Here is a 24,131-nt window from a genome sequence, read left to right as displayed (position 1 = left end):
TCCCTAGTCTCTTTCCTCCCTTGCCCTTTCTCAAACTATTCTCAATAGCCTGAGTGATCCTCAAAACATACATCGAGTCATGTCATTCCACTATTCAAAACCCTCCAGTGACTTCTCATGTTACTCAGTAATTGAAGTCCTTACTATGACGTATCAGGCCCTATATTATTTGGAATTCGAAAACCTCTCCAATCTTATTTTTTCCTACTCTTCTGTCATTCGCTTGACTCCAGGCCCGCAGTTCTTGGCTGTTTCTTGACACACAAGATATACTTAAGACCTTTGCACTTGCTGATCCCTTTTCACAAAATGCTTTTTCTGGAAATATCTACTTGGCAGCTCCTTCATTTCATTCAGATCCTTATTCAAAAGTCACCTGCACAAGAAGGGCTTCCCTGGCCTTCCTGTCTAAAACATCAGCACCTTGTCTGATACTTCCCTTTCCCTGCTTTACTTCTCCTTTGCACTGGAGAGCAGGGATTTTTGTATGCTTTGTTCACTGTTGTATCCCAGAACCTAGAATAGGACCAGGTACACAGTAGGTGGTCTATAAATATTTGTAGAATGAAAGTGGCATGAATTTGACCAAATGCTTTTCAAATACTGACACTAGATGCTTTTCCTTCATGGGTACTGCTGTGGTGCCAGGATCTTGGCCTATAGCTTACAGAAGAGTCCCCTCTTTACCAACATGGAGATGTATTCAGGGATTTCATCTAGCCTTTCCAGTTGAAGCTTCCTTTGAGCTACATTGATTCACCATTTTCAGAATAATTTTTTTTTCCTTTTTTTCAATTTCTTTCCAGCTCTCCTCCTCTAGATCAGTGATTTTCAACCATAGCTACACATGAGAGTCACCAGGGGCAACTCAAGAAAACCTCACAGCAATTCTAATTTAATTGGTCTGGTTAGGGGAGGAAGCAGGGCCTGGGCCTCCTAGGTTTTAAAAGCTCCCCCAGGTGATTATAATATACAAGCCAGGTTGCAAATCACCACCCTGTGAATTCCTGGTCTCACTTATGTTCATTAATCTGCAGTCACTCTCTCTGCTTCCATCTCTACATTGTTTTGAGAGGCCGAAGTGTTGAAAATGTAACCTCAGAATGTCATACATTTGTACTTATACAATTGCATTTTAAACATCTCAGCCACTCAAAATGATGTAATGATGAAGCAGAGAATGTACTCCCTGGAAGAGACCTTCAATTGTAGATAACCGTATGAGTATGGGTTGTAAAGTAAGTACAATTCAGCAAGTACCTATCATGCACCCAATTCCTAATGCTGTATTTAGCATTGTGATGATGACAGGGGCTGTGGCTACATCGCTGCCCTCAGGGAATTAAAGATTGTTGAGAAGGCAACAATATAAAATAACATGCTAAGAAGGGTCTAACTATATGTTCCTGATTCCATGAAATGCAAGAATAAAAGATAGACTGGAGAATAGAAAGTCAAAATAGCATCTGAGGATATTGCCTTATGAGGGAGAAAGAAGGACAATTAAATCATTAAGAAGAATAATAACAATAACCACAAGTAAAGAGATCTGCCAAGACCCTTGAAATAAAAAGGCCTCAATCATTGCTAACAGAAAACAATAATTGTGTGTTTCATGCCCAAAGCTGCATCTTAATTAATTATTCATTTTGCCTAAAGCAGACCACGGTGATTTCTATCGTAATTATGATGATAATTTAAGGCTATTGGTTTACCCTAGAAACACTCATCAGAGTGATGAAGGAAGGTCTTGAAGATCAGCCTACATTGAAAATAATCGTGTGAATGATGTTCTTTTTTTATACAATTTTAGAAGGTTACTTTCCATTTATAGTTATTACAAAATATTGGCTATATTCCCCATGTTGTACAATACATCCTTGAGCCTATCTTACACCCAATAGTTTGTGCCACGAACTATTGGGTGATTGATGTTAACCATTGCATTGACTGGTCTCTTCAGCCAGTTCTTGGATATATATCTTCTCTTCTCCCAGGAATCTGACCTCACGTTCCGACTGGCGAGTGGGCTTGTTATATGGCAGCCCATGTGGGAGCACAGACAGCCCGAAGTCTCTGGCTTCACAGCACTGGTGAAGCCCATCAGGAACATCATTACAGGTTTGTGACTCAGACACCCAGTGGGATAGTGTCAGCATCCATAGGAGTGAGGGCGATGGGATGATTTGCTCTTAAGAAACCAAGAGGAAGAAAACTTCAGGGAGTTATCTAGGTGCCCCAGGTACAGGGCTCATTTACATGATGAGAAACTCTAAACCAGGAGCACATGCTGCTGAGTTGTATGACTTTGGGTAAGTCATTTAAACTTCCTGTGCCTGTGTTTCCTCATCTGTAAAATAAGGTAGGGGTCAAAACACAGTATTACAAGTACTTACAGGGTTGTTATGAGGAATAAATGAGTTAATATATGTAACATTACTTAGAAGAATGCCAGGCACATAGTAAGTGAATAAGTGGTAGCTGTTATTATTTCATCATTATGGTAGATGGAGTAGCAGCTCCTTAACGATCTCGCCTTAGTGGGGTTTGTTTTTTTTTTAATCAAGGCATTTCACTACAGGAATTGTCCAATGCAATAGTCCTACTGTCGAATTGTAGAAAGAGTACAACATGATAGCTTGAAAAGTGCCTGAAAAGTTCATGCTCCACCCCAGATCTATCTCTTACCATGTATGTAACCTAACCTCCCTGAGCATTTCTATTTCTTTAAAATGGAGATAAAAATACCACCTTATATGGCTTCATAGTGAGGAGTCAATGAGAATGCATATAAAGTGCCCATTTTATAGAGTACTTAATTACATACTTCTATACCCAGCCCAACTTTTAGCATCAGTAACAAAATTTAAAAAGAGATAAATTATGTGGGAAACCTACAGAAGTGTGTGTGTGTGTATGTGTGTGTGTATATATATATATACACACACTGAAGTATATACAGAAATATATATATGTATACATATATACATATATATAGTTAACTTTATAAGGTTTCTCTGCAGACAGGGGAGGATTATGAATGGAAAAGAGCTTTGTAAAGGGAGGGAAACCATAAACAAGTTCTTACATGCTTTATTTTCCCCCATAACTTAACACAAACTTGCAAGGATCATAGCATGTTAAGGAATTTTGTAAACTAAGGAGTTGCATAGTATTCATATACGTGATAAGATGCTTATAGTGACAAATCATGCTTATTATAGCCATTCAAAAGATGAAAATTTTCATACAGTAAAAGTAGACTAATCCCTCAATTTACATGTATATAATCCATTAACTATTGAAATAAATTGTAAATTAAAGAGTAACAGTCTATCATAATATTTAGATATCAAGGAACTAAGTAAAGATGCCATAGTCAGAAGTGATCTACTTCAGAATCCATGGATGGAGTGAGGTTAACACTTGTATAAAAACTATGGAATCATGCCCCTCCATGAAAGCACCTGAGCTATTCACTTCCCCCCTCCCTATGCTTCTCAGTGATATTCACAGCGGGTTCCTTACCCTCTGCTTGATGCCGGTGGACTTGAAATGGTGTCCACTGAGGGTAAATTAAACTCAACTTAGCATGACCAGAAGAAAAACAATGACACATGAGTGGCACTCCTCTGATCTCTTGCTTTGTGATTTGGTAAATCACTTTGCCTCTCAGCACCAAAGTATTCCAATTCAAATGGGGCTTGTCGTTTTGGCTTCCCATTGATCCTCCGGTAAAGATGTGACTGGTTTGAAGCTTACCTCAGGGGTAGCTTAATATGTTCAATAAAGCACCTGGAGCCAGGTAGCCTGGGCTGGAACCTTTTTGTAAGGGTCAGTGACCTTGGGCAAGTTAAATTCCCTGTTCCTTAGTATCTTCATCTGTAAAATGGGTCTGGAAGTATACCATAAGTTATTACAGGGTTATTGTAAGTGTTAAATCAGTTGATATATGTAAAACGCTTAAAACAGGACTTGACAGATATTAGGTATTATGTAGATGTTAACTGTTATAATTTTTAATATGGCCAATTTTTAGCACTTTAACCTATTGAGTCGTACTGAATAAATGAAGAAATCTATATTGATAACCTAGAAATGCTAAGATTTTTGAATACGTTATGTGATTCCTCTTACAACATATGCTATTAAATGTCTTCTTTCAAGGTTTTAATGATCTATTAAAATAGGTTTTTGATTTGAAAGTGGAATGAACTTAGGAAATAAAATACCTTATATAACATATAAACTTATAAAATTTGTGGTGGGATTTCATCCATCTTTGCAGCTAAGAGAAGCTCTCCCATCAACAGTCAAAGTCAGACCTGTGAATCACCAAATCAAGACACAAGACACCGAGAGGTGAGTACATTATAATCATGAGAAGAAGGGTGGTCATTCCTTGAACATAGTGTAATGTGAAGGGTAAGACTTGATCAGTGCTTTATCTCAATGGCTAGCATGTAACAATAAATGTTAGTTATCATTATTCATCCTGCATTAACTCAAGTATCATCTTGTTCTCAATTATTGAATCTCCTAATGTTTGCTAGGCAAACCTAATATAGGTACAATAGTACTGCAGCAGTGGGGAAGGAAAGGAGGCTTAAGATACAGCATCCTTTAAGGAAACTAAAGTTTAATTGAGGAATCAAGACCAAGCCACATAAAACAGAAGATGCGTAATAAAACAGAATATAATTTAATGTAAATTCATCATGCACTATTTGATTCAGAAGTGAAATGAAGACCAGGGTAGTTCAAAGCCACATAGAAATGTATACTGTCATTAACTTAATACATGTTAGGTGACCTGCTTTCACTTCCAGTTCAGCATGTGAAAAATACAGTTTACTGCTTTCCATCAAAATTGGATCCTCTTTCCAACTCATGCCTTATTGCCAGGAGTAGCATCATCCTTTTCACCCTCAAAACTAGAAATTTTGGAGTCCTAGTATATCTCCTACTGAGCAATTGCTAAGTATAGACGCTGTGATTTATATGCTGTACTTCATCTATTCTAAGATGTACATTTTTTTCACTTTTAACATATTTGAAATCTAGTGTATTTCATGATCTTTGGCCTCTTACCATCTACCTGCCTGGTAGAAGTCTTGATATGATTGTCATTCTTGCAGCATAAATTTGGTCATTTTCAGCATCTAGGTTTGCAGAATCAGGGTCAGTGCCTTAGAAGAGTATGTCAGAGGGGATAGTGAAGCACTCTTTTAAGAAATAACACTCTTGACACAGAGGAAATTATTCTATGAAAAAATATATATCAACAGCTCTGAGTTGAAATTGCTAAATGTGAAAGAATTTTAGGAATACCAAATTTATTTCACTTATATTTGCCTTTTTACATATACATGGGATTGATATATAATCAAAAGCTCTGCATAAATAAGGCTAAGTTAGACCTTTTTAATAAGTATAAAATTAAAAAGTCCTCACTGATAAGAAGTGTCCTTATTTAATTAACAGAAATCTTTTCTTAATCATACATAAAATAATGGTGCATCTTATAACTTAAAGACATCTTAGATACAATGAAATACATAAATTCCATATTTCAGTCTCTTTAATCCTTTCCATTTGATTTCTTGAGTCATATTGTTTTCTTTTCATCCTGTTGCTCAGGTGTGAACTGTTACCCTGCTAAATCCAGGTCCTCGTAACTAGATTGCAGCTGGAACCACAGATTGGATTTTCTACCTCTAGCCTCTCCTGCTTCACATAAATATCAGTTCATAATGCCTGACTAATCTTCCTAATGTATCATTTATTTATTAACTCATCATTCCACAGAGGCTCATTATATACAAGGTGCCATCCTTTTATTATATCCCTTCCTCCTTAGGAAACTTTAGTGGATCCCATCAACCATCACGTCAAGACCACACTCCTCTCTGTGGCTCTCTGTGCATTCCACCACTTGACATCATCTTTCTTAGGTGACCCTGATTATTCCTTCAGTTAGTTAAACACTGCTCCCAGGGGGCAGAGCATGCAGTTTTAGCCTCTGGGTCTTTCCTCAGACTGTTTCCTCCTCCCTGTTGTCTATCTAAATTGTATCTTTCTTTTAGGGATGAACTTAGATCTTGGCTCCCCATGAATTCTTGTCTAATTACTCTAAATCTACACTGTCCAATATGATAGCCACCAGGCCCATTTGGCTATTGAGCACTTGAAATATGATTAGTTTGAATTGATTGAATAGTCTGAATTGGTGTTAAGTATAAAATGTATACCAGATTTTGAAAACTTAGTATAAAAAATGTAAATACTTATTAGTAACACTTATATTGATGACATGTTGAAATGAAAATTTGGGATTAAACAGACTATATTATTAAAATTTTAATCTTGCCTATTTCTTTTTACTTCTTTAAAATTAGGTGTGTGTCTCCTATATGTGGCTTGCATTATACTTCTATCAGATGTGCTGCTGTAACCTGTATTTACCTCTCTTAAAACTAAACTGTAAGCTCTGGATTTCAGGGTTCAGGTTCATCCAATATTTTTTTATCTCCAAAAATCTAACATGAAACACACATAATATGTTCATGTGGAAGGATTCTTTGATCAAATTCAGAGGATTTATTTCATCAAATTTCTAGCTGTATTTGTCTCTCTATGCATCATGTTTGAACAATGCTTTCTTATTTTACGTATGAAAATATAAATTGTAAGGGCTAAAATCTATGATCCGTTTTTGAGGGTCTTTATCTTTTAGCAAAGAATTTTATCTGTAATACTGATGGAAAAACAGCTCACATTACCTGGGCAGAATTACATTTATCAGCTAAATGTAATTAAACTACTCTGTAAATAAAGTGAAATGAATTTGTACTTACAAGTAAAGGTAATTGTATCCAATTGGAAAAATGTATTACATGCCCCCCTGTTGCATAATGGAAAAACCTGAACCTTGCACTTTCATTCTTACGTTTTGCCTTTGATTTGATTAGCTCTTTCTAACCTGACCCTTGTTTTCTGCCTCATGTCTCTATTCAGTTCACCTCAGTATTGGTCTATCTTTGATGAATTGTTGGTTTGTAGCTCTTCTTCTGTAGATACTGGACATGGAGGTGAAAAAGAAAGGAATCAAGGGCAAAGTGAAATAAAGGACATGAAAGTACTTAGCCCAAGGCTTAGAATGACACAGATGCTCTCTAGAAGCCAGTTTCCATTCCCTCTTAAATGAAGGCAAAATCCCTTTGTCTATGACATGATATTTAACTCTGCTGCAAATTTTTTTAATTTAAAAAACAATGTATATAATATGATAGATAATTCTAGAAGATATGCCTGAAGGAAAAAAAAGCACTAATCTACTATCTCCACCCCCAAAAGGGACTTCAGGTGGTCTCTGAAACGTTCCAGTCAGATTCCATCTCACCCAAGGCCACCATTTCAGGCTGCCACAGAGGAAACTCCCTTGATGGAAGTCTGTCTTCCCTGACTTCCCAGGAAAGAGGACCATCGCATTCCAGGTACACAATTGCAATGTTAGGGTCAAAAATGTATCCCCAGCTCCCCAAAGTTAAATATACATTTCTAGCTACTTATATAGCCTCTGTCCCTTAAAATGTGTAAGTGCATGATATGTATGTACATATTCTTGGTCAAAGTATAATTAGATTAATAATTCCAGAAATGAGCTATGAATAGCTCATTTAAACACACTCGGGTAGACATGGAAAGACATGTCTGCTTCAATGAGATGTCTGAACTGAATAATATTTTAAATATTTCGATGCAGAAACAAATGATGCTATCAAAAGATTGTGTTGCAGGAGTGTGAAATGATCTGCTCTAGTGTATAAAAATACTTTATACCAGCAGATCCTTGTATTAAAAAATGAGTGCTTCTAAAGTACTCACAGGGAATTCCAAAGTCTGTTCTTTGTAAATATTCCAAGGCTGCCTCTGTTAGTTTGTGTCATAGTGACTTTACTTACCGATGCCTTCCCTAGGGACAAACATTGATCCACTTCTTCCTACTCCCTGATAAAATGATGAAAGCCTGGATTCAGGAGGTTTGCCTTTGTACCCATCTATAAACTCCACCTAAGAGGGGAGGGTCCCTGAGACCATTTGTATATCCCTGTTTTCAAATGACGTTATTGTCTAGTAGATAGTATTTTAAAAGGACGTATTTTTAAAATAGTTTTATTGTGGTTTAATTTGCATACCATAAAATTAACCCATTTTAAGTGTACAATTTAATGATTTTTAGCAAATTTACAAAATTGTACAATTATCAACACAATTCAATTTCAGAATATTTTCTATCACCCAAAAACATCCCCTCTGCCCATTTCAAACACTGATTGCTTAGTATGCTTTTTATCTATATATAGTTGCAATTCTGGATACTTCAAATAAGTGGAATCATACCATCTGCAGTCTTTTGCATCTGACTTCTTTCCTTCAGCACAGTGTTTTAGATCATATCATGTACAAACAGTTCATTCCTATTTGTTGCTGAATAGTATTCTGTTGTATGGATGTATTACATTTTGTTTATCCATTCATTAGTTGATGGATGTTTAGATTGTTTCTAACTCTTTGCCTGTTGTGAATAATGCTTCGATGAACATTCACGTATAAGTTTTTGGATGGGCAAATGTTTTTCTTTCTGTTGGGTAGATACCTAGGAGTGGAATTGCTGAGTTTTATGGTAAATTTATGTTTAATTTTTTAAAGAACTATCAAACTGTTTTCCAAAATGGCTGCACCATTTTACATTCCCACCAGAAATGTATGAGGGTTCATTTTGCTCTATATCTTTGGCAGAATCCGTTGTTGTCTTTTTATTATAGCCACTCTAGTGGGTGTGACGTGGGATCTGATTGTGGCTTTAATTTACATTTCCCTAATACCTAATGATGTTAAGTATATTTTCATGTCTTTGTTAGCTATCTGAATATCTTCTTTGGTGAAATACCTATTCAAACCGTTGCTCAAGTTTTAACTGAGTTGTTTGTCTTCTTATTATTGAATTGTAGGAGTTTTTCATGTATTCTGGATACAAGTCCTTATACCTCCCTCACCTCCAGAGAAAAGATTCACAGATATTTCCTCTCAGTATTAACTTGCCTTTTTGTAGGTAATTTTAAAATGATCTACCTCCTTTTGGCACCAGAACTAGGCCACATGGGTATAGTGTTTTATTTTTATTTTTTTAACATCTTTATTGGAGTGTAATTGCTTTACAATGGTGTGTTAGTTTCTGCTTTATAACAAAGTTAATCAGCTATATGTATACATATATTCCCCACATCCCCCCGCTCTTGCATCTCCCTCCCACCCTCCCTATCCCACCCCTCTAGGTGGTCACAAAACACTGAGCTGATCTCCTTGTGCTATGCGGCTGCTTCCCACTAGCTATCGATGTTACATTTGGTAGTGTATATATGTCCATGCAACTCTCTCACTTCATCCCAGCTTACCCTTCCCCCTCCCCGTGTATAGTGGTTTTTTTTTTTTTTAAGATTTCTTAGAATTGTTGAAAGCATGGAACCAAATGACTCTAATTGCTTTTTAACCAAAACACTATGTTGTGCTTTCAAAAAGCAAAATGAAAAGAGTTTATTTTTGTGTCTTTATTTTGGACTTTAAAAGCAAGTGGCTCCGTTGAATAAGCTTTTGCTGGTTGGGAATATGAAATTTTGACAGCAACTTTAGTTGTGTAAGCAGGGGTTGTTTGTGTTTATCCACAGGATTTACTGTGCCAGGTCAATGGTGATAATTCATTCTTAAAATCATATCATTTTTAATGTGGTAGGAACCCCGTGAGGATAACCAATCCAATCTCCTGTCTCCTTGCTGATAAACTAACTACATTTTAACCACTTGAACACTTTCAGCAATGAGAAAGTTAGTACTCTCAGATGAAACTCATTTCATTTTTAGATTACTATTTAATGGCCTTTTTAAAGAATTGAAGTATAGTTGATTTATAGCAAAGTGATTGTTATACATACATATATATGCATTTGGCATGTCCTTTTTATATTTGACTAAATTTTGCTTTTCTTTAGTTTCTGTATATGGTTCTTGTATTAGTTTTCTATTGCTATGTAACAAATTACAACAAACTTACTGGCTTAAAACAACACACATTTATTATTTCAAAATTTCTGTATGTCAGAAATCCAGGCACAGTTTAGCTGGACTCTCTGCTTCAGGGTCTTACCAGACTCAAATCCAGGTGTCAGGATGGACTACAGTCTCATCACAGGCTTGACTCAGGAAAGATCCACTTACAAGCCTTTTCAGGTTGTTGACAGAATTCATTTCCTGTGGGTGTAGGACTGAGGGCCCTGTTTCCTTGCTGGCTATTATTTTGGGGCTGCTCTACATTCCTAGAGGCCACCCACAGTTCATTGCTATGTGGCCTCTCCACAGGCTACCTCACAACATGGCAGCTTACTTCTTTAAAACCAGCAAGGGAGAGAAGTCCTCTCTAATTCCAGTCTGCCTATACAGTCTTTATAATATAACATAATCACAAGAGTGACATCTCATTATCATTGTCATATAAAATAACCTAATCACAAGAGTGACATGCCATTACTTTTGTCCTATTCTATAAGTTATATGAAAGTCACAGGCCCTGCCCAAACTCAAGAAAAGAGGATTATAAAGGGTGTGACCACCATCAGGTGGGAAGCAGGGGTGGCTCCCCAAAGTGTATCCATCACAGTCCTTTTGAGTATGTACAGACTCTTCTCATATTACTGTTCCACTTATTCAAAAGTAACCACTATGATGACCCCTCCACACACCAAGACTCTCATTTTATTTGGTGACAATAACTCACTAACAAATTTATCAACGGTATAATTTAATCATATCTGGGGAAAAAGTAGCTCCTTACTACACAGACTAAAGAGAATAACAACAGGAACTACCTGTTGTTGGACGTCTCCTGTGTGCCAAAAAACAGAACTAGGGTCTTTACATTCATAGTTTTGTCTAAATTTTCATTTATTCATTCATTTCTATATCTTTTAAGTGTATTCTAGACACTAGGGTTGTTTCAGTGGCAAAATTCTTATCCTCAAAGAACTCATTTTCTAAAAAGATAGACAGATAAAAGAGAGTAAATGCATAAATAAGTAAAAATATTTTCAGGTTACTCTAGGACTAAGAAGGTAAAACCAAAGCAAAGGGATGGGAAATGGACTCTTTTTCATAGAGACCTAAATGATATGAAGGCGACAGCCTCAGGAAGATCTGGGAAGAGCAATCCAGGCAGAGGGAACAAGTCTAAAGGCTTTGAAGTGGGAATAAGCTCATTGTGTTCCAGGAATGGAAGAGAGGCCAGTGTGACCAGGGGCTAGTGGTGAGCAGGGGGGTAAGGTATAGGGAATCAAACCAAAGTGGTTATTAGGGGTCAGATCACGGAGGAGCCAGGAAGCCATGGTAAGAAGTTTGAATTTCGTTCCAGGTGTGATGAAAAGTCATTGGAGTTGTTTGAGCAGTGGAGTGACATTAACTGAATTATACTTTTTAAATATCACTCCAGATGGTTTATGAAAATAGGCTTGGAAAGCAGAAGTAGATACAGAGATTAGTTAGCAGACATTTGCAATGGTCCAGGTGAGAGAGGATGTGGCTTGGTTAGGATGGTGGTAACAGGGGTGGAAAGGCTGAGATGAGGTTGCATTTGAGATATATTTAAGGTAGAGCTGACATGACTGGATGTGAAGAGTGAGAAAAAGAAAAGAATCAAGCATAACTTAGGTTTTGGGCTTGAGCAACTCTATGAGTAGTTATTAAATTTATGATATAAGGAAGACTGAGAAAAATCACATATAAAAATATTCTGAATCTGCTTACTTCCACCTACCTCTATGGCCACCACCATTATTCAAGCCATTCGTCACCTCCTGCCTGGAGTCCTGCAACAGCCTACTTACTAATCTTCTCTTATTCACTCTTGTCACCACCCAATAGAGGACATACAGAGTCATGAAAAAAATTAATCATGCCATTCCTACGCTTTAACTTTTTCAAAGGCTGCCCACTGCTATCAAGATAAAATTCAAAATCCTTGAAATACCCCTCAAAGCTCCACATTATCTAGCTGCTGTCTAGTTCTCCTGTCTAACATTGTGTAATTACTCACATTTGCGTCACTAGATTCCAACATCTTCTGAGTTCTTCACATGCATCGTACTTCCTCTTAGCTCTGAGATTTGGAGTATGTTATTCCATCTGCCTGGATGGTTCTTCCATCTCTCTTTACTTAACCAGCTCCTCATTCTTCAAGACTCAATTTAAAAAGCATTTCCTTACTTCCTAGGGAGGCTTTGGCAGATTTTAAATACAATCACAGAACTCCCTGTTTTCTCTTACGGTACAAATGGCAATTGTAATTTAAAGACCTGTGTGATTAGCTATCTCCTTCACTAGACTGTAAAATCCATGAGCAGAGGGACCAAATCTCTTTTACTCATTGCTCTATCTCTAGTGCCTGGCACATGGCCTAGTGAAGGGCACTGAATAAGAGGATGAGTTTAATCTTCATAACAGCCATACAAAGAAGACATTGTTTCTCTTTTAAAGATGAGGAACTGAAGCTGAGAGAGATTAAATGACTCACTCAAGGACACACGGATAGCAAGTAGAAGAGCTAGATCTGAGCCCAATCTAGACAGTTACATGGTCCACACTCTTCACTCCTCTTCCATGAGAAGGTAGGCCTTTAGGGGGAGCACAGTGGAGTTCCTATAGCAAGCTACCCATCTCCTTAATTATGTTTTTATGGAAGCCTCTTTTCTTCTTCATCCCTCATTAAAGGAGAAAGTGTTGTGGTTGTTTGCCAGAATTAGTCATTTTCAGGAACAGATGCTTAGCATCACCTTCCCCTGACCTCTCCCAACAGGTCTGAAACTCAGCTCCTATTTGGTCCTTATCTAATTGGATGTTTTAACACTTTAACCCCGGTGGCCACTCTACACTTCCTGACACTTCCTCCTTGACTTTTTTCACGTTATACTCTGTTGTTGTTTTCCTTACCTTTCAAATGGAACCTTTATAGACTTTTTCTTTGCCTTCTCCTCCATGGCCCTCCTCTTACTGTTGCTGTTTCCCTCTCCTCCCACATTCTCCCTCTGAGTGGTCTTATTCACTGCCATAGTTTCAATGACTCGCAAAGTGATGATGACCCTCAAAAGATATCCCATCTAGACAACTCTTTTAGGCTCCAAACCCATGTAATCAAGAGACTGATAGAAAGCTCTTTCTGTACCTCAAACTCAGCCTGTCTAAAACCAAATGCATTCTCCTATCTTCCCTATTTCAGTAGATGGCACTACTATCAACCCACGCATCTCAGTCAAAAATGTGAGGTTTACTCCACTCCAAGTCCTTTACATTCTGCCTCTCAAATCCTCTCCTTCTCTCCAACCTCATAGTCACTGCCTTAGTTCAGATGCTTATCATCTCTTATTTGGATTTCTGCAAGTGATCCTAACTGGTATCTCTACATTCAGTGTTGCCTCCTTCTAAACCATTATCTATATAATGTTACAAAAGTGATTTAAAATACATATCTGATCATTCTATTCCCTTGCTAACAAATCTTCAGTGGCTACCCATAGTTTTTAGGATACATTTCAAACTCCTTGGTCAGCATATGTTAAGTCTTCATGATCATTCATGACCAAGCTTACCTTTCCCCACTTCTCTCTTGCCACTTCTTTTTCATGTTTATTTTTGGTACCAAAATCTGTATTCGCTACAATTGCTGTACAACAAGTTACCCAAATTTCTTAGCAGCTTAAAATGAAAGAAATTTACTATCTCACATAGTTTCTGAGAATCACGAGTCCAGAAACAGCTTAGCTAAGTGGTTGTGGCTCAGGGTCTCTCAAGATACTGACCAGAGCTGCAGTCATCTGAAGACTTGAATGGGCTGGAGTGTCTACTTTCAAGGTCATTCATATGGCTGTTGACCAAAGGGTTCAGTTATTCAACATCTGGGCCTCCTCATAGAGTTCCTCATGACCTGGCAGTTGACTTCCCCCAAAACAAGGAAGAGGGTGAGTAACCAAGATGGAAGTCATGCTGTCTATTATGACCTAATATCCAGATGGAATCTTCAGTGTCTTTTATAACCTAATCACCGAGGTGACATGCCATCACTTCTGCTATATTCTGTGTATCACAAGAACCAACCCTAGTACAGTGTGAGAGGAGATTCCACAAGGGTGTGAATACCAGGAGGCAGGGATCATTGGGGGCTATTTTGGAGGCTAATTACAATAAATAATAATGATTACAATGTCACCATCATTTTATATATAATTATTATGACTGTATATCTGTATTTTCTTTATATCAGTCATTAAGTATCCTCATATTTCTTCTTCACTAATTCTGTTCTACACACATTCCAAGGAGTTTAATTTAATTTAAATGTAAGTGATTTCTTACCTCAAATACTATGCTTCTGCCTGACTTTAAACAATTGTGAAAAACAATGTTATGGTGAAATATTGAGGTCATAAAATACCCAGGAACTTATATTTCTTACATAATTTTTCTCAACCATAGTAAGCATTGGAAATTTGCAAATATAAATAACAGATGATCTTTCTTTCCTCTGCCAAAACTCAGTGTTAATGGCTTTATTCTGATTTGCCTGTAAAGACAAAGCCAGCTATAATGTCCAAGGCTTCCTCTTTGTGGAAGGACATCGTTTTTCCCATTCTCTGATATTGCCACAGTCAATCATCTATGTGTATATGCATTCATCGACGCATATATGCACACAGTCACCCATAGCACACATAAACCTACACGTGTGAATTAGATATGAACTCAGTGGCGCTTCAGAAAAAATGAATTATGTCTTCTCTTTGCCTAGCTGCAGGGACTGGTTGCCATGGAAATGAGGCACAAGGTAGACCTTTCAGAAAATGCTAATGTTAATGTGTCTGCATTGGAGGAGTTCATGTATTAATCAGAAATAAAGAGAACTTTAATAACAAAACAATGCAAATATCCTAGGAACAAAAGCTGTCCTCTTATATCAAAGAAATCCAATTTAACATCTCTTTTGCCCTGACCTTGACTGAACCGAGCATCACTCTTCCTGGAACTCTGCAATCAGAGAACAGGTAGCTAGTTTTTTAAAATTAATGTCAGATTTCATCTTTAATTACCATATGCATAGACTTAATTTCTGCTTCATTAAATACTGCATAGGGTCAGGACTAATTTCTACAGTTCTCTTCCTCCATAGATTGTCTGTTATTTCCAAAGTGTTTTTTTGCTTCAGATGCATTCTACTAGGATCTCCCGACCCTAATTAATAATAACTTGGTTTCCTTAAAGCCATAGTTGCTTGGAAAATTCACTAAAGCAATTCTTACCTTTTTCTGACAGTCTTTTTTGGTCATAATGTATTCTACACATATCAAAGAAGTATGTGTTAATTATAGAAAAAATTTAAAGGTATAAAATATCTTTAAAAAATTGAAAATTATCCATGAGCTTATCAGGTAGTTATAAACATTTTTTTTGTATATATACTTCTCTTCATTACTTTTACATATACCATTTAGAATAAAACTTGTATTCATACTTTCATAAAATTTTCACTTTTTTCTGCAAAATAACTTACAGAATCATAGAATATTAGAGTTGGAAATAACTCTCCTATCATATCATACAATGAGCTGTCCACATACCATCTTTATTCACTTATGTAAATTTTTCTCACATTTAATTAAGTAGATAGTTGATTAGTTAAGTAAAATGACTTATTGGTTACTTAGTGACAAGTTGATTGTCTGATAATCCTGTCCTAAATGAAAAGAACATGATTGATTAATCTTTTTATTGACTACTCACCCCAGTGTAGCTCACACTTTTAAACCAAATAAATTTGTTCTTGATAAAATGAAGGTACTTCACGTTATAAATATTTGCTATAGAATGGCCTGTTAACTTCATTCTTGTTTCAGAGTCTCTTTAAATATTAAGCAACTGAAATGTGAATTTGCTTAACAAATTTTGATTGCCTAAGTTATAGACTCGTTTTTAGTCTCTGATTGCAGCCATATATTGGTGGAGTCTTGCTGTTGAAAATCTGATTATCAGCAGAACTGATCTGTTAGTAAGTAGTTAATGACTATGAGACTCAACTGTACAGTAGCAATTACTTTCAGTCAAATTTTGTCTGTAAGGACAGAAATATAGTCATCTGGCACCCTCAGGGACAAAACTACCAACATATCATTGCAGTTAGTGTGTCCATATAGGAATTGTTTTGGATGTTGTTTAAAAGTACAAAAGTCATACATTATTTGTTCTCTAGGGCAGTTGCCCTCCAATCTTATTAAGAATGTTAAAGAATTACCTGGAGAAATTAGGAATATGGGATGAACAGATCCAAATTACTATATATACAATAGGTAAGTGACAAGGATTTACTATATAGCACAGAGAATTATATTCAATATCTTGTAATAACCTCTAACAAAAAATAATCTGAAAAAATATATAGATATACAAAACTGAATCACTTTGCTATACACCTGAAACTAATGCAATATTGTAAATCAACTATACTTCAATAAGAAAAAAAAAGATTACCTGGAGATATTGTTTAAAATAAAGATTCCTGGGTTCTATCACCAGCAATTCTGGTTTAGTTAAGTTTGGGATAAGACTTGGGAGTGTGCAAATTCTCACAGAAGCAGTACATTGACATATCACTATACAGAACACTGCTCTAGGGACTTGAAATTATTTATGGAACTTCCTAAACTAATTTACTAACTAGAAATATTTGGGGACACTGTGGTGTGGGGCAAAAGGTAAAGGGTAAAGATAGCTAGTCCAATGGGGGGGGATGGAAATCTGTTGAACTACTAATGTCTGCCTTCATCACCGCAGCCTAGTCAAGAAAACAACAGGCTCAGTCAATTGACTGTCACAAATGCTTGAGGACCTAACATTACCCAGCTGGTAGCCAAGCCAACCTCATACTTTGTCTTTTCTTTATAAATCCAAGAGTACAGCACTGAAAAAAAAAAATTCTCTTATTCTAGGTATGAACGATAGGCTGAGAGGAGTGGGTTAGTCCATGCCTTTTAAAAAATGAGAAATGGAGTGGGGTGGGTGGGAGGGAAGGGTGGTGAAGGCCTCTTAGGAAAATGGTAGAAATGAGAATCAAGGTTGTTACTTTCCCTCAAACTGGGCTTGGGGACATAACCAGTCAGGGTCTCAGGAGGAAACAAGTGATAGACTGGTAATTTGAGAAGAGATTAAAAAGGGCTATTTACAAAGGTTTAGATAGGATGTAGCGAAACCACACGAGCTAGTGCAGTACTGCAGGGAGAGTGCCATCAGGAGGCCCACCAGGAGGCTCCAAGTCTGAGTGGGCAATGGGAGGGAACAGCTGTGGAGAACTGTAGGGAGAGAGTGATTAATAAGATCTGTGACCTACCGTGGTCACATCGGTCCTAGGCCACAGTGTGAGCCCTCAGCAGATCTCTGGGAGGGAGGAGTCTTGGGGAGAAAATCATTGTCCTTCTTCCTTCCCATCTCCTGTGGGAGCCTCCTTTTGCAGAATTCACCCTGGAGCCAAAGGCATGGGAGCCTTCTATAGAGCCTATACAGACCAGTCTTTCTGGACATGGAGGTAGAGAAGGGTGGAAAGTGGATGGGGTTGGAGAGCAGCGGTTGGAGGCAAATAAGAGCTATCCTGCCCAAGAGGAGAGCCTTAATTTTGAACCTAATCCTCATACTTCTTATGAAAACTCAGCAATTCACAATTCTGAGACTCAGCCTTTTAAATAAAACGATTACATAATGAAAAGTTAGATAATAAAGTATTTTGAAAGAACAGTCTAACACATCACCCAGAGGATGATGAGACATTTGTGTAAAGCTATATATATAAATCATATAAATTATATAAATATTTACATTATACATTTATTATATATTTATGTTATATATATTGGATGTACAGAGTTCTGTATAAATGTGTATCAATATGTATGTATATTATATAAAATATAGTGTGCATATGGATAGAGTTTCTGTATATATAAATAGTGGATATTTAGTCTATATTGATAAAGTTTAAGATCTTAGTTGGCTAAAATTCTCTAAAGAAACACAGAGAAAAGTACACAACACCCAAGTGGTTAGTTTTATGTCTTTTCACAGGTGAATACACTAGAGTAATCAGCACCCAGATAAAATAGAACACTACAAGCACCCCAGCCTGGTAGATCATATAACACCTAATTAATTTTTGTTAAATGAATATACGTACTAGCATTTATTTGCCTATTCTCCTTTGGCTGACTTTGAGAATGTTCTCTAGGTTTTTACTGTAACAAAATTGCTACAATAAACATTCTTTTGCATGTCTCCTTGTGTACAAGGGTTTCTCTAAGGTAGAATTTCTGGATCATAAGGCAGGGACACTGTAAAATTTACTAGATATCACCAAATTGCACCCTGAAAGGGTTTACCAGCAGTGTATGAGCGTTCCTGTGTATTTGCACCCTCAGCATTTCTTACTGTCTTCAGGCTTCTATACTCTCACAGATCTGATGGGTGTGAGGTGATATCTCATTGTGATCTAAGTCTACATTTCCCTGATTATTCATGAAGTAGAGTATCTCTTTATGTTTATTCTCTCTTTAGGTTTTCTTTCTGGTGAAATTTCCTTCCATACCCTTTACTCCATTTGAACTATTTGTCTTTTTCTTACTGATTTATAAGCATTCTTTATTAATGAGAAGAATAATCCTTTGTAGACTAAATACATTGCAATTATCTTTTATATTTTGTAGACTTATCACTTTGTTTATGTTTTTTAATAGAAGTTTTACATTTGAAATAGTCAAATTTATCAATACTCTCTTAAAATAGTTGGGGATGTTATCTTCTTTAAGAATCCTTTCATATTAGTTATAAATATTTTCTCCATAGTTTTCTTCTGTTTTGCCTTTTCTATGTCTCCAGTTCATCTAAAGTTGGCTTTTTTTGATACATGGTGGTATGAAATAGGGATTTGGTTTCTCCACATGAATGACTCATTTTTTCCCTCAGCATTTCTTAAACAGTTGTTTTCCTGCAGATTTGTAACTTTATTGAGTATCAGTGTCCGTATCCACATATGTAAGTGTATGATTTTGGGGCTCTCCATTCTGTTGCATCTCCCTATTTGCCTGACTCTACCCATATTCTACAGTCTTATTATTATAGCTCTTTCCTCATTTTTGTTATTGACTTTAATAAATTAATAATAAATTTTATAAATGTTTTGTGCATCTACTAAGAAAATCATGTGGACATGTTCTCCTATAATCTTTTTAGGTAGTAAATTAATAGATTTTCTAATAATAAATCATCCTTAAATTCCTGGGGAAAACCCAATTTGTACATAGCTGGATGTAGTTTGTTAATATTTTATTATTTTTACATTGTACTCATAAATGACTGTGGCTTTTGGTTTTCCTTTCCTGTTCTGTTCTTGTCTGGTTTCAATAGCAAATTTATAATAGCCTCATGAAAAGAATGTTCCCTCTTTTTTCTGTCTTTGGAACACTTTGTATAAAACTAGAAATACCTGTTTCCTTAATGTTTAATGAAATTTTGCTGTAAACCTTCTGGGCTTGATATATTTTTAAAATAAATTTTATTTACCACAGTTCAGTTTTTAAAGGTGGTGAGTCTATTTAGGTTTTAATTTCTTCTTGAATCAGTTTGGTTGGATAAATATGTGTTCATCTAGGTATTCAAACTTTTAATTCCATTGTTCACAGTGTTTTCCCTCATTTCTGAAACCATCACCATATCTAGTTATGTCTGCTTTTTCAGTGATAGTATTTTGATCATACTTTCTACTACATTTCTAGATTAATTTTTATTAGTTTTATCAAAGAAATAACATTTGTTTTTGTTAATCCTATCTATCTTTGTTTAATATTTCATTAGTATATGATCCTATTTTATCTTTTTTTATTCTGTACTATTTGGGGGTTTATTTACTTTTTTTTTTAACCTATTGAAGTAGATGCTTACTTCATTATTTTTCACTTCATTATGTTTCCTTTATCCTGCTATAAGCATGTAGATCTCTAAATGTTCTTCTCATTCCACTTTATCTGTATGTCACACATTTTCATATGTGGAATCATTATCATTCCATGTAATATTTTAAAAATTCTAATTGTAACTTTTTATTTGACCCATGAGTTATTTCAAAGTGTATTTCTAAATTTGCTAACTGATTAGAGCTTTTCTTTTTGCTATTAGTTTCTACTGGAATTCAACTATGGTTAGAGTACTAGGTTTATGTGAGATGTTGAGTTTTCAGTTTCTTTTGAGACTTCATTTGTAAACACTGCAAGGTACAAGAAAATAATGTTGAGTGTGTTATTCAGATCTCCTATATTCTTACTAATCTTTGTATGCTTGATCTACTATTTGCTAGAAAATGTATGTTAAAATACTACTACTATTATTGTCTATTTTCCCCTTACAAGTCTCTCAAGTTTTGCTTTAAGCATTTGGTAGCATTCTTGTTAGGTATGTACAATACATGTTTAGAATTAGCATAGCTTCCTAAGCTTTTCTTTTAACATTATGGTGACAATCTTTATATCTAATAATACTTTTACCTCAAAGTTTACTTTTTATTATTGCTACACCAACTTCCTTTTAGTTATATTTGCATATCTATACCCATTCTCTCCCTTCCTAAATTTTTGTGCCCTCAACTTTTAGGATTTTCTTTTGTAATTAGCATGTGACTAAACCTTGTTTTTTAAATCCAATGTGAACATTCTTGTCTTCTATCCCATGAATGTATTCAGTATTTATTTTGATAACTGCCATTTTGGATTTATATTTTCCATTTTCTTTTAATTTGTGCTTTTTATATACTCTGCTTTTTATGTTTCTTTTTTCTCTTCTCCTCTGCCTGTTAACTGATTGAGTTTTCTCTAATCTCCTTTTTTCTTCTATTGGAAGGAAATTTTCTATTATATGGCTACCATTGAAAGTGTAACATGGATATTTATCTATTGAAAGTCAGAATTAAATAAAATCCCAATGTTTCAGCTCTGCCTTATTATATATTGTTATATACACTTGTGAAAACATCACCAAAATCAAGATAATGAACATACCCCTCACCCTTTAAGGTTTCTTTGTGCCTTTTATAATTTTTCCCCTTCTGCACCCCACTCTTTCCTCATTCATAGGCAACCACTGATCTGCTTTCTGTCACTATAGATTAGTTTGCAGTTTTCCAGAATTTCATATAAGTGAAAACATACTCTTTTTACTCAGTGTAATTATTGAATATATTAATAGTTCTCTTCTTTTTATTGCTGAGTAATATTCTGTCAAATGGATATACCACAGTTTGCTTATCCACTCACCTGTTGATGTGCATTTGTGTTGTTTTAAGTTTGGGGCAATTCCATTCTTATAAAGTCCTTCTCCACTCCAAGATTATAAAAACAAATAGCCAAAATTTTTTCAAGTATTATTATAGTTTTATATTTTTGCATTTAAGTCTTAATCTATCTTGATTTTATTTGGTGATAAAATATGCTAATTAAGAAAGGTTAAATTAAATTTTTTTCTGAGTAGTAAGTCAATTATGCCAATATTATTGACTAATATATTCTTTGAACTAATTTGATTCATGACCTTTTTTATATATTAAATTCTTGTAAATATTTGAATCTTTTGTAGCTCCATATTTTATACCACTGAACTTTTGTTTAAACTCTTGGCTAAATATTATTGTTGTAAAACACAGATTAATATCTGGCAACTTATACTCTTTATACTTCCTGTTAAACCTTTCTTGATTATTCCCAAACTTTTTTCATCCATCCAGTTAAATTTCAGAACAGTCTTATTCATTTATAAAAGATAAATCCCTTTAGAATTTTGGTTAGAATTTGTGATATTGTGATTTATAAAAAGAAATATATGATATTTGGTCTTTGTCCTTGTTTCTGGTACAAAGATCCTACAACCCTTAGAGTTTCCTAAGTGATGAGAGGAGTAAAGGTGTCTTTTGTTATGTTAATGAGGTGACTTTTGGACAGCATCTAAGGTTAAGGGCTGGCTGCCAGGAGAACTAATCACGTGATTAGAGGGTTGGAAATTTTAGCCTCACCCCTGACCTCCCAAAAGGGGAGACAGACTGGAGGTTGAATTAGTTGCCAATGGCCAGTGATTTAATCAATTGTGCCTATGTAATGAAGCCTCCATAAAAACCCAAAAGAGAGGGTTCAGAGAGCTTCCAGGCTGGTGAACACATGGAAGTGCTGGGACAGTGGTGAGCCTGGAGAAGGCATGAAAACTCCATGCCCTTTCCCCATACCTTCCCTTATGCATCTCTTCTGTCTGGCTGTTCTTGAGTTATATCCTTTTATAATAAACTGATAATCTAGTAAGTACATGAGTTTCCTGAATGTTGTTAGCCTCTCTAGTGAATTAATTAAACCCAAGGAGGGGACCATGGGAACATCTGATTCATAGCCAGTCATTCAGAAGTACAGGTAACAACCTGGACTTGCAGCTGGAAGCTGAAGTCCTGGGGCAGGGGTTTTGGGAACCTCCAATCTATAGCTAATAGGTCAGAAGTGCTGGTAACAACCTGGACTTGTGACTGGTGTCTGCAGTGGAGTGGGAGCAGTCTTGTAGCACTGAACCCTTAACCTGTAGAATCTGACATTGTCTCCAGGTAGGAGGTGTCAGAATTGAGTTATATTGTAGGACATCCAGTCGGTGTCCAGAGAATTGTTGGTGATGTGGGAAACACTCCCTTCCTACCTCCACACATTGAAACTGGGTACAGAACACAAAAGAGAATTACATTAAACTTATGGATTCCACCTATAAAGAGTGGAAATCTTTATAGAATTGAGTATTTATTCCAATGATTATAGTTTGTGTTTTTGTTTATTAAGATTTTTTTAACGTTCTATAGTACTGTCTATAGTGGTTTCCAAGTGTCACCAGCTTATTGTATTACCATTCTCTTTTAGTTTGTGGGTTGATGTTCTAGGCTAACTTGTTTAGTGCCTGTGCAATCTTTCCTAATATAACCTGATACTGATTATTTTTTTTCAGTGGTTTTTAAACCATAATATAGGACAATGATCAAATCTTATGTTGAGTGTTAGATATTCCCTGCCTAAACTGATACCAATTGATGTTAAATTGATCTTTCTTTCCCTTACTTTTTGGAGTGGATGTTTATCTTCAGTTTGTTAGGTCAAATATTATTTAAATTTGAATGTATTAATAAGTTATGTATGTGGGCTTCTCATTGCAGTGGCTTCTCTTGTTGTGGAACATGGACTCTAGGTGAGCAGGCTTGAGTAGTTGCAGTATGTGGGCTCAGTAGTTGTGGCACGTGAGCCCTAGAGCGTGCAAGCTTCAGTAGTTGTGGCATGCAGGCTCAGTAGTTGTGACGTATAGGCTTAGTTGCTCCACGGCATGTGGGATCTTCCCAAACCAGGGATCAAACCCACTTCCCCTGAATTTTCAGGCAGATTCTTAACCACTGTGCCACCAGGGGAATCCTGAAAAGGCCTTTCTTATTTACATTTTCAAAATGTTTATTGCTTGTAGTTACAAAAGCCATTAATTTCACCATCTTTGTTTTGAATCCTTTTCTGAAGTTTATCAGTTTATTCAAATAAGTGAAGACAGGCAATAAGCATGTAAACAAAATAGAATATAATTTCAAGTCATGCCACATGCTATGAAGAAAATTAGAACAAGATGAAGAGATGAATAGTGGGAGAGTGAAGCCATTTCCCATAATGGTTAGGAAAGACCTCTCTGAAAAGATGACATTGGAACAGAACCCAGATAAAGCTTAGGTCATAAGGATAGAAATTTCCACATAGAGAAAAGCTCTGAAGCAGGCAAAAGCTTGATGTATTCAGGGGTAGTAAGAAGGTCAGTGTGAGTGGAGCACAACTACCAGATGTATCCAGATGGGTCCAATCAGGAAGGAGAAACCACACAGTAATTTGAACAGGGCAAGTTTAATATAGTGAATTATTAAGTATAACAGAGGATTGGGGTATTGGGGTAATGAGAGG

At 36.0% G+C, this 24,131-nt stretch overlaps 1 protein-coding gene across 5 annotated transcripts in view; it reads left to right on the top strand.

Moving 5' to 3' along the window:
• The window catches only part of UNC80 (unc-80 homolog, NALCN channel complex subunit), a gene marked incomplete at both ends in the record, with an annotated part of 239,774 nt that overhangs the window by 11,893 nt on the left and 203,750 nt on the right, over positions 1-24,131 (top strand). For all 5 annotated transcript variants that reach the window (XM_079710608.1, XM_079710606.1, XM_079710605.1 and 2 more), the window contains 3 exons: positions 1,998-2,121; positions 4,289-4,362; positions 7,357-7,496. In XM_079710608.1, the coding sequence (XP_079566734.1) occupies positions 1,998-2,121; positions 4,289-4,362; positions 7,357-7,496 (338 nt within the window). The remainder of the gene's footprint in view (positions 1-1,997; positions 2,122-4,288; positions 4,363-7,356; positions 7,497-24,131) is intronic.

The sequence above is a fragment of the Hyperoodon ampullatus genome (genome assembly GCF_949752795.1).
Source record: "Hyperoodon ampullatus genome assembly, chromosome: 8".
NCBI classification, from domain to species: Eukaryota; Metazoa; Chordata; class Mammalia; order Artiodactyla; family Ziphiidae; genus Hyperoodon; species Hyperoodon ampullatus.
Note: the sequence above shows the minus strand (reverse complement) of the source record. Positions and strands in the feature narration are given on the sequence as shown.